General features: G+C 36.9%; 1 protein-coding gene across 1 annotated transcript; it reads right to left on the bottom strand.

Moving 5' to 3' along the window:
* Nucleotides 1–459: 459 nt before the first annotated feature.
* LOC111793533 (tetratricopeptide repeat protein 27-like) lies at nucleotides 460–12,996 on the bottom strand. Its single transcript, XM_023675459.1, has 20 exons — nucleotides 12,450–12,996; nucleotides 12,154–12,292; nucleotides 11,614–11,945; nucleotides 11,271–11,352; nucleotides 10,889–11,192; nucleotides 9,637–9,695; nucleotides 9,000–9,089; nucleotides 8,521–8,612; nucleotides 8,226–8,324; nucleotides 8,061–8,138; nucleotides 5,640–5,724; nucleotides 5,504–5,562; nucleotides 5,123–5,192; nucleotides 4,922–5,013; nucleotides 4,741–4,803; nucleotides 4,528–4,594; nucleotides 3,744–3,947; nucleotides 2,117–2,233; nucleotides 1,098–1,250; nucleotides 460–948 (listed from the first exon to the last, which is right to left on the bottom strand). The coding sequence occupies exons 1-20, from the start codon at nucleotides 12,857–12,859 to the stop codon at nucleotides 853–855; spliced, it is 2,691 nt and encodes an 896-aa protein (XP_023531227.1). The 5' UTR covers nucleotides 12,860–12,996; the 3' UTR covers nucleotides 460–852.
* Nucleotides 12,997–13,041: the final 45 nt, after the last annotated feature.

Genomic DNA, 13,041 nt, shown 5'->3' with positions numbered 1-13,041 from the left:
TTTCTCCTTGTTACAGAGATCAAATAAATAGGAGACACAATATTAAAACTTCCAAAGTTCTATTAGAAACTTGTATAATATACATTTGTCCTTAAAATCCTCCTGAATTCTTAGGTTTAGAATAAATATTTATGTGATTATTCTTAAAAAAAATTCGAAAATTTTATAGATGCAACCGACCACAGAAAAATCTATAATAATTATTTTTTAAAAAATGTTGCTTCAATATTCTGGAATAAAGTATGTATCATCGTCTCAAAGATTAGAAATTCGAATCTCCCATCCCGCGTGCTTTCAAATTAATCTTTTTTTACCATTTTTTTCCAGTTCAGTATAGAAAATAGAAAAGTTCAAACCTCGAAACATATGCTTCCACCTACCAATTAAAAAATGCAAAGTTAACCCATCCACATATATATATATATATTCATGAAAATATTAATGAAAAATTAGAGTCTATTTTCTAGTAATAGGCTATAAATTATGTAAATTTAAGTACAATACAGAAGCCCTTTCATTAGCTTCAACACTCGCACTGATCATAAGCAGTGAAATCTTCTGTAAGAAAAATGGAGATTTTGCTTCAAAAATAGAGTCGACTTAAGTTTAGAGGGGATGGGAAAGTGGGAATGGCTCACATCAAATGCTTCTGACACTTCTCCTCAAAACTGATTTTGTGCAGTGAACTCCAGACTTTGGCACACCAGATATGAATCAAGCTGATGAAAGCCATTACAAGTCCCTTTCTGATTGAATGCTTCGAAGAGATTAAGACCAGCCATTACCCTCCGGCTTCTCATACTGTAAAATGATCTGACAAGTGGGGTATTGCAAAAAAAACTTGATAAGAATTCAAGAGAGCACAGAATGAGATTGCAATCTTGTCTTCACTTCATCTAAGCAAGCTTCAAGATCCAAATATTCTTGGGTGTCTGAGAAGTTAACAGCCTGAAAATGAAACACTGTAAGTTCATCTCTATAGGAGTAGTGGCCAATTAGCATGAGGTGTGTTTTCATGAGAAATGGCACTATGTCAAGTCCTTCCTGCAAACATCAATGAAAAAGGTGATGTATCTTAATAAACTAAATAATCTTGCCTGTTTTACTGTGTTCTTGAGGTGCATCTCGGCTGCATATAGTTCTCGCTGACTATTCGTAGTGGCTGATATATGCATGTAAACCCTGCATAGTTCCAATGACGCTTGTGCAAACTTAATGAACCTATCCTTATCTTTCCAAAGATCAGAACCCTGAAAAGATCGAGCACGATTAGTTGATTCAAATGATACTTTCTGAACATATGTATTTGGGACCACCTCAACATCACAAGGACTCCTAAAGCCAATATGAAAAGTTAGATGACGCTTGTGCAAACTTAATGAACCTATCCTTATCTTTCCAAAGATCAGAACCCTGAAAAGATCGAGCACGATTAGTTGATTCAAATGATACTTTCTGAACATATGTATTTGGGACCACCTCAACATCACAAGGACTCCTAAAGCCAATATGAAAAGTTAGATGGTTATATGTAAGAAATGTATGCAAAAATGAAGGAAGAAAGGAAGTTCAAGCGCTCGCTATTACTAAGATTTCTTCCAAAATTGTAGATTAAGTATCAGGTGACATCACACAAAGCAGACGAATTTAGAATAAGCGATGTACCTGAGATGCCTCCCAGATTAAAGAAAACAACCTAACTTGCACATATAGATACTTCGGGTCCTACGGATACGTATACATGACAACACAGAACAATGGTCTTTTGACAAAGTGACGAAGATATCTTTCCACAAACCACACTGAATGGTACAAATTGTGTGGTTAATGCACAAAACAATATCAAGTTGTAGACAAAATGAGCAATACGAAAATTATCTCATTCAAGACAACCAAGGAAAAAGATGGTTACAAGAGGGGGTGTAGAAATTCATTTTGTCCATAAGAAACAATAATTTGGAATAATTTGGAATCAATGCTTACTCCTCATAATTAGAAAAGGAATATGAGATCAATTAATAAATACAGTCGGAAGTTAGTTGACGAGATAAACAGGAGTTGTAAGAATCCATCTGTTTGACATTCGCCATTGTAAATTCCAAGCTTAATCCCATACCTGATATGATCTGACTTGCTTTAGAAGGGCCTCCGAGCACATTGTGTAGTCTCCTTTAATTTTGTGCCACCTTGCATAAATCCCCCATATATCTGCTCCAGTCCCACCTCGAACAATCTTAACAAGAAGAAAGTAGAGACAAATAACAATTACATATCTTAATTGCGTGATCAATCGTAATAACAATGAAATCTCACATCAAAGTTTAACTTGCTTTTTAATATAATTCATTCCCCTTGATGTTCTTGTTACAAAGCATTTTAATGATTATCCTTTGCCTACAATTCTTTGAACTAGAGTCATTTCCTGGAACTGTCCAGTAGGTTAGTTTTTGTTCTTTCGTCTCTTGTCACCTATTGTAAATATGGCGTTCCTTTCTGCATCGAGTTTGTTCACTCTTTCATGGAGCAACTAAAGCTAGTCATCTCAACAGGTAACTTGGTATAATGTAGTGCGACCAGTTTCAGACTTGATAGAGCGCATGAGGTGGAATACCTTTCTTTATCCTTCTATTTTGAGCCCCAATTCTAAGGTTTTTTCTTATTATCCCCCAAAGAAATATATAGACCAATCCCTAAACTAAACTTTGTGTGAAAGAACTTCAACTATCAACTGTCAAAAAGAAGTACAGCGCTGAAATAAGAACTCAGCTGTCTAACACACTTTAAACTCAATCAGCGGTCATACACCTTTAGTGAAAATTGAAATTTCCTCGGCCCCAAACGTCATCCCACCTAATCAAAAAAATCATCTCCTTTGTGTGGCAGGTTAAAGTTTCAAAGAAGGTCAAAATTAGTGGGGTATATTTTATATGGGAGAGTCAATTCCATGGATTGTATTTAAACACTCTTCCCTTGTATTGTACCCGTAATGGTACACTACACTCTAGGCGGCTGAAGGATGACCTTGACCATATATGTAGGTTTATCAGTTTGCTCAATCCCTTTGGACTCAGTAAATGAAGTCGTTTGGTTTGTGATTGGCCTCGAGTAGAGATTGATTCTCAATGGAGGAGGTGCTTCTGGGTTCTTCAACCAAAGTTTTGTGGCATACCAGTTTCTTAGCTTCTTTGTTGTTTTATAGAGAATTTGACTTGAGAGGAACAACATAAACTTTAGAGAGGTGAAAAGGTCATGTGAGGAGGTCTGGGAAGTTGTTAGATTTAATCTCTTTGTGAACATCGGTTACCCGGCCTATTTGTAATTATGAACTAGGTTTTGTCCTGTCATGTTGGATTTGGATCCTTTTTGTAGTTAGGTCTCAGAATCCATTTTTGTTGGGTTTTCAGCTTGGTTTCTTACCACAAACACATATTCTCACAAATCAAATATTCCATGGGAAATGAAGCAACAATGAACGGACAAAATTTTCATTGTGCCAACAAATGGGGGGTGAGGATTACAAAGAACCCTTCTGACAGCATGTATCAATTCCAGCCACAATTACTTAATTATTCTAATTTTTCCCTACAACTAGATCACCCAGTATCCTAGTCTATCTTTTTTCGTATTCCAATACTTCCACTGACAACATAATGATTAGAATGATAATCAATCAAAATAAATAAATATTGAAGCAAAAGTAACTTGGCACTTCAGAATTAAAAAGGCAAGCTTTTTTTTTTTACCTGACGAAAAACCTTTCCTATTAACTCCACCATATGATCAGTTTCCCTACTTTTATCAACCGTCAAGTCTGCTTCACAATGATAATATTCAGAGTGGCTATTTGAAGCTCTCCGTTCTACCTCCTGCATGATTCTCTCCAACAATTCGACATCAACTCTACTATTCTTTGTAATATCTATCACCTTTTGTACTGCTTCCAATGCCTTGAAAGAAAGAAAACAAAGAGCTACGAGTAATTAATGCAAATGTTTCACTATAAATGATCAAATTTTAATAAATATGCAACGTAAATTATAAATGTGGAAGTACTGGAATATATGGGTTGATGTTTTTCAATTCTAAGAAATAGAAGAAAACACCATCCTACCAAAACATTGAACCGTAAATAAAGCAGCAAACGCAATATGTACCAGAGAACAGTGAAGGGTCAGGTATAATCAATCATATTTTGAAATCTTGTGGGGGCTTGTTTTTTGTGGGTACTATTCTTTTTACTTTTCCACTTGCAAAAGTATTTTGATTGATCCTAAGTCCAATTTCAGAATAAGTATAGTATCACATTGGAAAGCCACAGAACAATAGGCATCCATCATTTTGGGAAGCTAGACCCAAAGGGTATCTTTTTCTTTGTATGAAACCTGAAAGCCCCAAAGGATATCAAACATAGGACATCCAATAATTCAATCTAAAGCCTTCCTCATTGTATCCAACCCACCTTGAGAAGCAAGTAGCTTCATATGAATACACCTAAAACAATAGGAACAACGGAGTAGACAAGCATACCTGTCCAATATTGCCCGTGTCCAAAGCAACATGGCTGTAGTTCTCCCATAATTGCCAACTATTTCGCCTGTAATGAAGTTCACATTCGGTCACTTAGAAAAAAATCTTAAATAAAGACTGAGAGAGCTATGTGCATTCGGACTTTTATTGATATTAAACATCCAGAAACTTTTCAGAAAAAAATGTTTATGGATAAAAGCAGAGAGACCGAACTTGAACTTCAAGGCTTCTTTAAAAGCAATGAAGGCCTCTTTACTCCTTTTCTTGATCATATGCCTGCATCATGCGTAAAGTGCACAAGCAACTAAATACAAACAAAATTGTGAATGGGACAAAATATAGAAGATGATTGCAGAGTAAGAGTACAGTAGAACAAAAGGTCAGAAAAACGTACAAACAAGCAATATTGTTCCAAGCCTCCCCATTATCAGGATCAAGTTGAACTGCACGAGTAAAACCATCAAGTGCCTTGTCAATATCCCTTGCCTGCATTTTTCCATTAAAAAAGAACTTCAAGAATTTTCCAAGACCTCTGAGAAAACAAAATTATGGAAGAACCTAGTTTATATGCTCTGTAATTTGCATGACAAGTTACCTTTAATGCAGCAGCACCAAGTGCAAACCAACCATCTGGATACATAGAATTCAAAGCCATTGCAGACTCCCTACAAAAGAAATATATATTTGATATAAAGAAAATTAAACACAAAACATAGGAGCCATACAATGATTGAGAATATAAGTTCCCAGCTGAGTGGCATAACTGTGACTAATAGAACTTTAGCAGTTGGAATCAGAGTATAAATGGGAAAATCCAACCAAAAAAAGATAGTTTTACATGTAGAAGAACTTCTCAAGGTAAAGTACATGATACTCTAAACAAATTCCATCATTCTGTCAATGAAGAATGAACATAAAGAAAATTAATGGACCAGATGTACTAAAAAAAAAACCAATGGTTCACAGTAAGACATACCATAGGATTTTGGAGGTGTCAAAGTCCCCTCTGTTGTATGCACTACGAGCAAGAGATCGCTGTAAAGTATAAGAAAATAAGCAATCAAAACATGAAGCATACTTGGGAAGTCATTTATATGATGTAACCAAATCACCTTAGCTCGAGCTGATCTATTATTTGAAACTTCCAGGGCTTTCTCATAGTAAGCATCACTATTTGTAACATCACCCAGTGAGCACCTATGATTATAATTTTTTATATGAAAGTGAGTAAGATAGCTAGAATCATTGTTGAGCACCCTAACCCCACTTCGCCAACCCCAAAAGATGATACACAAATAAGTTACAGTAATTGGTAAAGAAAGTATAGGATCTCTAGACAGAGAACCAATTGACAACAACAAGCCACAAGGTGAGGATGGACAAAAATTGTTCTTGCTTTGGGAGTGTGATTTAGGGATGTGGTTTAGAAGAGATCTTTAGGAAGAGGTGAACACTTGAGAAGTGGCAAACGAGAAGGACAGGATTTAAAACTTGTACCAAGAAAGAACCCAATTTTGTTTACTCTACTCTTGGCCCATCTGTAGTGAGTTACTCGAATGAATCTTTTCTCTCTTCTCTAGCAAGGTTAGTGAGGGAAGGGGGCGATTTAGCCTCCTTTCAAGAAGAGGTCAATGGCGGGATTAAGGCGACCAAAATGGTTCAGGTTGAGCAAAAGTAAGTAGCAAGTGCGAGGGCAGATGGAGCTTCAAAGCGGTTGCAGGTTTTGGAAATCATGTCCGAGACCGATGCTAATGAGATGTGCTCAAGTGAAATGAATGGAGTTTTCCCTCAATACAAATTTGTTATCTTCCATTTGAGGCAAAGCGAGAGGGCAATTCTACCTTCCTATCTTTTCCATTTTTCCCAACCTTGTCCCCTACATTCTTTCATTCAATGGCTTCAAGGATGGATTTGTCTATTCCTTTATGTTCGTACTCCCTTTTTGTAGCTTTCCACAGGGCTTATTGAGCACCTTCTAAACCCTCCAAAGGGTTGTGGGCAAGAGAATGTTGCATTTTTTTATACCTTCAAGTGTCAGCTTTAGTGAAGGGAGTCCTCCTACAGACAATCAAGAGTCGTTGGGTAATTTAAGCCTCTTGCTTTAGCCCCGAGAGTGTTCATTTACATTTCACAAGCATTTACATAGAGAATTGTTAGATTAGGTCTTGCATAGAGTGGGATTGCAAATTGTGCCCAAGGGGAGGCTCAATCTATCTCGGTGAGTAGGAAAGGGTAGCCTAAAGGCAAAGGGAAAAAGAAGAAACTGGAAAGAGAACTAAAGAAACTTGAGTGTAAATTATGAAGGAAAGAAGGTTTTGCGGGTAGTAAGGGATGCCAATGGATCTCAATGAAAATTTTGTTTTGGAATGTTAAGGGGCTTAAAGGTAGTTAAAAAGGAGGTTAGTCAAGGAACGGTTGTTGTGGGAGCACCCAAAAACTGCAATTTTGGCGGAGACTAAATGTGAGAGGTATAGTCATCAATTTATTAGAAGTTTTTGGTGAGACCGCCATGTGCAGTGCATAAGGTTGGAGTTTTTTTTGGTGTGTCAGGGGGGCACTTTGGTTAAGTGGGATGTGTAGCATTGAAAATCTCTGATGTAGTTTGAGGTCGCCTTTTTACTATTTTGGTAGCTTTAGAGTTTCCTAGCTTGGGAAATGGTTGAGTTACATCAGTGTATATAGTTCTCCCATGAAAGGAAGGAAGGAATGTCGACCCTTGGTTGGGGATTTCAACATGGTTAGGTATCCTTTGGAGATGTCTAGTGGGGTCGTGTTACAAGATCCATGCTTCGATTTAATAGATTCATTGAGGATTGTGATCTCATAGATCCTCCATTGGCAAACGACAAGTTTACTTGATCTGGCTTGAAGGATGAAAAAGTCAAGTGCAGGATGGAATAGGTTTCTCTTTTCTAAGGCTTGGGACGAGTTATTCCCAAATCCTAAACAGAACTTGGGGTTGAGACTTACTTCCACCAGCTTATGTGGGGTTCAAATCCGTTGACAACATGTGGCCGTCCCACCCTCCTTCAAGATTCCTTATCCTCGTGGTGCGATGTCAAGGTGGATGGAAGGTGGGAGGGATTTGCTTTCTTGGGCAGTTGAGAAGTCTTACAGCTTCCGGAAAGGAATGGAATCTTTCAACTTTAGGGGATCTTAGGAGAAAGAAGTTGACGATTGTGGAAAAGTTAAGGATCCAGTCATCAGAAGAGGGGGTTTTGACCAGGGAAAATAAAGAGGAACGGTTATCTATGAATGGGGAGTTTGAGACCATTCTTATAAGGGAGGATATGAGCTTGGGACAAAAGGCTAAGGTGAATTGTGTGAAGGAGGGTGACAAAAACACCTTCTTTTTTCGGGCTTGTTTTGTATGTCTTTCATTTATTCAATGAAGATTCAATTTCTTACCCAAAAAAACAACCCGCAAAAGCTATTCTAACCAAAAAATAAATATAATAAACAACTAGAGAGCGAAGACTAGTGAAATAGAATCAACCAAAAAGCCAAGCTCAGAGAAAGATAAGTAAACTTACCAGAGTTTGGGGTCAGTGGGTGTTTGAGAAAGTCGACTCTTGATAAGATCTACAGCCGCTGCTTTCTTCTCTAATAAGCTGTTAGTTTAATGAATTATCATGAGATTGTAACTGGAAAAAGAAGAGTAGACACGAGATAGACTATTGAAAATATAATCACCAGACCGGTAACAGAAGATTAGGTTATCCCACAACTCCAACTCCTCAAAAATTTTGACTGCCTCCCCAATCAAACCGCAGCTCACTAAAAGTTCTCCATATTCTCTGAAATTCAAGTCAAGGACCATGAACTAAAGAAGATATAACAAGTTTAGCATAAACTGGGTACAGAACTTTTTTAAAAACCCACACTTCTTTGCCAATCATGACAAAGAATGGAGTGTATGGTATGGAACTTTTAATTTAAAAACTTCAAACTTCGATGATAATCCTGACAAAGAATGGAGGGTAAAAGTCATACTTCCTCAAAGCAGGAAAAGTAGGAACATAAACCCCGCAACAGAAATACATCCTTTGAGCCACTCCTGGATAAGAATCATAAATACCCTGAACCTGGAACAATGAAAATTATTGATGAGAGACACCACGGTAAACATAATGAAGATGATCCATCGGACTTCTGTTGTACAACAGAAAGAACATTTACTTTCCTAGAAGTCCACGCCCACCTCAAGGCCCAGACTTAGGAGATATAAAAGTACAGCAGAAAGTACATTATCAGACACAAAAATTAAGAGGTAAAAAGACAAATGTAAATAATGCCCAGCCCATATTCCCACTTCACCGTCAGGGAACCAAACTTACTTAGAATAAGATAGAAACAAAAGTTCAAGACAGACCACCAAAAAAGTCGAGGTTTTAGCAACAGGTGATTAAATGATAAGAGAAAAGGTATCTTCGAGGAGACTGATGAAATTGGAGAAAAGATGCACTTCATACCAATTTTTCCATCATCACCAATGCACGCTCCTTTGTACGACTACGAGTCGATTCCCATCGAACTCGCAAGATGTTGCAGAAAAACCTCACCTGAAAATGATTGAAAATTTACATCAAAATTAAATTAAGTAAATGAAAAGGTCAAGTGCAAAATTAGAATAGATCAATCCATTGAAAAATTCTGAACATTTGAAAGGTCAACATTGAAGAATAACAGAAAACGAACGAAATTTTACAAACTTCATGTGCATAAAAATTGAAAGATTACCAAAGTAAAACCAAACATGAATAATTTAAGGCTAAATATATAATTTAGTCCCTTTAAGAACTAACCTGCCATGGGCTGACCAGAACAACTAATCCTATATTTTCTAGCAATAANAAAAAAAAAAAAAAAAAAAAAAAAAAAAAAAAAAAAGAATTTATGTTCAGAAAGGCGTGGCTTCACAATCATTTTTTAACTGACATTTCAATTAAAAATGGAAGATACAAAAAAAGGAGGGGGAAGTGTATCCAAACCCTGTAATTTAGTAAAAAAAGAAGATGCCACAAAAAGCTCTCTAATGTATCAAGATTGAAATTCACAGACATCTTCCATGACAAATGTAGTTAGGTCATGAAATGAGTTTGCTCTTACCATAAAGAATGATGAATGCTGACTATCGATAGCTTCTATATATGGAGCCATATCCCACCCTGTAGAAAATAAAATTTTCTCATAATATCACAAAAAGAAGAGTTAAAAAACAAGTACTGTCTTTAAGTCGAGATAGCAAGCAACTAGAATGTGGGAAGTGAAATCGGAGTCACTAATTACATAGTTACAACCCGTCACTCATTTATATGATCCCAATCTAATTCAAACTTGAATCGCTTCTCTTAGAATTAAGACAATGTGGCTCAAATAAAAAAGTTCGTTTTTATAGTTCTTATTTAACATTTTTCAAATAAAAAAACAAAGTTATATTTTATATATGTTCTAGTTGTTTGGGAATAACTCCAATTCAAAATCTTTTGAGCTAAAATATTTCTTTTATTCCACTTCAAAAAAAAATAATAATAAGTCTTTAATAAATACGTGATAGAAAATAATGATCAAAAAAACATTTTCAGATTATTTAGATGATTGATTAGTAATTAACAAAAGTTCACCGCTTAATCATTAGCATGCTACATTACACTCATACAAGCAGCAAGCAAAACACAGATGATAAAGGAATATTTGAATTACACTGTACAATTATAGCACTTATTAGTTTCAATTCACAATCATGGCTTAAATTAAAAATCCAAAGTTGAACTAGTTAAATCCCTTCCAGCAATACAATAATTGTAGGGAATTAAGCAGTCATGTGCAGTGTACGGTATTGAAGTTCAGGCAAAACCTTATCCCTAAAAGCTTCCATCATAATAGTGATAAAGAGAATTCATTATCTATTCAAAAGTTCATGTCGATTTCCGCCCCCCCTCATTCATCGTAATTAAGGCTGTAGTGCACTTGATCCATGGGGGTGCAGTTAAAGTCACAACACTTTACTGATGGATATGGGGGAGTACTTAGATCTAAGACATAAATAAATATCAATAACCAACGTTGTCATTGACAACATCAGGTCAAGTGAACTCACAAGCTTCGCTCATTACATAAGCCCCACAAGTTAGGCTGTTTAAAAGAATGCATATTAAGAAGGCTACAGGGCTACTTGTATTTTCTACTCGTATGTTTTCTCTTATATATAAATAAATAAAATCTAAAAGAACAGAGATTTGTTAAAGCTTCTTAGAACATTTTTCATGGGAGCCAAACTGTTCCTTAAGTCTCTTATTCACTGATATTGCAACCAATAAAGAAACAGAAAGCACACAAAATTCATATAAAACAGACTCACTCTGCATCTCATCAGATCGAGAACTCTTCTCAATTAGAAGGCATTTTGCCAAAATGGTTGCCTGCTGGATTGTCTTGAGGTCAGAAACTGTGGAACCACCACTCTGTATTGCATCTGTTTCAGTTCCAGACATGTTACCATTATTTACCAACTTTGGCGCCATCAAAATGTCAGAGGTCTCAGAAGCTTTGGTTTCGAAGGGCAAATTATCCTTATCCATGGAAGGACAATGTGTCTGGTTCTTAAGGTCACTGTCTAATGAGACTGTATTTGCAACAAGAACCAATTGTGCCTTTGGCTCCACCTACAATAAAAGATATATCTAAGCTGAAACTGACCAAAATTTCAAGAAACCACTAAATTGCACTTTATAACCTCTCACCTGATATGAAGTACGAAAACCAAGAACACCCGTAACAGAAAGCTGAAGACCAGATTCCGCTTCAGCTGACTCAAAATGCTGCCTGCCAAATAGCTATCTCAGCAAAAATTAAATTGAGCAAAAGAAAATGGCAGGTTGTGACAAAAACATGAAATTTCCGTAAGTGGTTAGATTACCCTTAAAAAAAAGTAATGATTCATACATGGAACAATAATGCGAGTATGAAAAAAAATCAAGATGAGAATACATGGGAATTAATACACGTAGTTCATCAAGGCTAGATAGTGCATTAGTCATTAATGAATAAAATTAAGACAGTTTCTCAGGATATTTTAATTCTTACCCGCATGAATCAACTCTTCCATAATAATACTCCATTATCCCAGCTTCCAAATGAACCATGGAAACAATTGTTGAAGCCTCTCCTTCTTGTAAATTAGTACCCCAATAGCTCTTTACGTTTTCCAAAATGCCAAAATGAAGTAAGGATTCACCCATAAGAACATGCAAATGTTCAAACAAAGAAGAAGACCGCTCATCTAAAATTCTCTGTTGAAGAAACACAACCCTGGCAAGCCACCAAGAAATGCTTTTCATCCCACATATTGAACTTGCATTTTCCTTAAATAGCACATCTTTTATCCTTGTGAGCAGCATCTTTGCAAACACTATATACTACAAGACACGAAGAAACGCTATCTAAAAACAACAGCAAGCGAAATACTGCAAGCAGATTATGACTGGAAAGTTTAATATGAAATTAACAAACACACACATACGCATGAACATGAATACGTGCATTGCGCACGCGCGCGTGCATGCATATGTGTATATTGAATGCACGTCAATCCAATATGACATTTCAGAAGTCATCCGGCCGTACCTGAATATTGGTGAATTTACCAAATAAATCGGAGCCGGTGGACATGAGCTGATGCCTCGCCCAATTATCCCACTCCGCAAAATCTTCAGTTTTCGGCTCTATGACTGCCATGGGAGATCTAGCCAGTCCCTCTAATGTTCTACAAAATTGCATACATAAAATAAAAGCATCAATTAGGAAACAGAGATAAAGATAAATGAATTCCCATCATTTTAAATCTCCATGAAGAATAGCCGAAGCCTCTGCTTAAGAAAACATAACAACTTTAAACGCGGGAAATCGTTATTTTGGCTCACCCAGTCACGTTACACTGAGAAAACGCGAGAAACGATGAAATTGCAATACAAATCACGATCATCAGTCTATATAATTTATCCTCCTCATTTTCAGATTCACTGAAAATGAAATTCTCAGCGCGCTCAAGCAACTCAGTGTACACCCGCTCAGCGCACTCGGTCGAGTCAGTGAATGGAAACTGTGACTGATTGACAAGTCCAAGAACGAGCCGAGCAGCGTCGGAAGCAAGGGTTTTCCCATAGTCGCCGGCTACAATAGCACTCACGAAGGCGTCAAGAGGTTCGTGGAGATGATTGCGTGAAGTTTGGTTTTGAGAAGCTACCGGACAGTCCAACGGAGGAGAAGAAAATGTACAGCGGAGGAGACGAAGCTCGAAAGCTCGGAGAATCTCCGGCGCCGATTCCGACATTTTCGTCAGGGTCTGCGGATGTCCGGTGTGGAAGATCGATATGGTTTAAACGGTGGCGCCACCGCGCGTAAGAACGGAAAGGGTTTATGGTTTAGGGAATGAACTGGAATTTACCTGTCAAACCCTAGACACATTTTTTCTTTTATTTTATCGAACGGTAAAAAAATTAAAATAACGCTGAA

The sequence above is a fragment of the Cucurbita pepo genome, chromosome LG04, assembly GCF_002806865.2.
Source record: "Cucurbita pepo subsp. pepo cultivar mu-cu-16 chromosome LG04, ASM280686v2, whole genome shotgun sequence".
NCBI classification, from domain to species: Eukaryota; Viridiplantae; Streptophyta; class Magnoliopsida; order Cucurbitales; family Cucurbitaceae; genus Cucurbita; species Cucurbita pepo.
The sequence above is the reverse complement of the archived record's forward strand: the minus strand, read 5'-3'. Positions and strand labels throughout refer to the sequence as shown.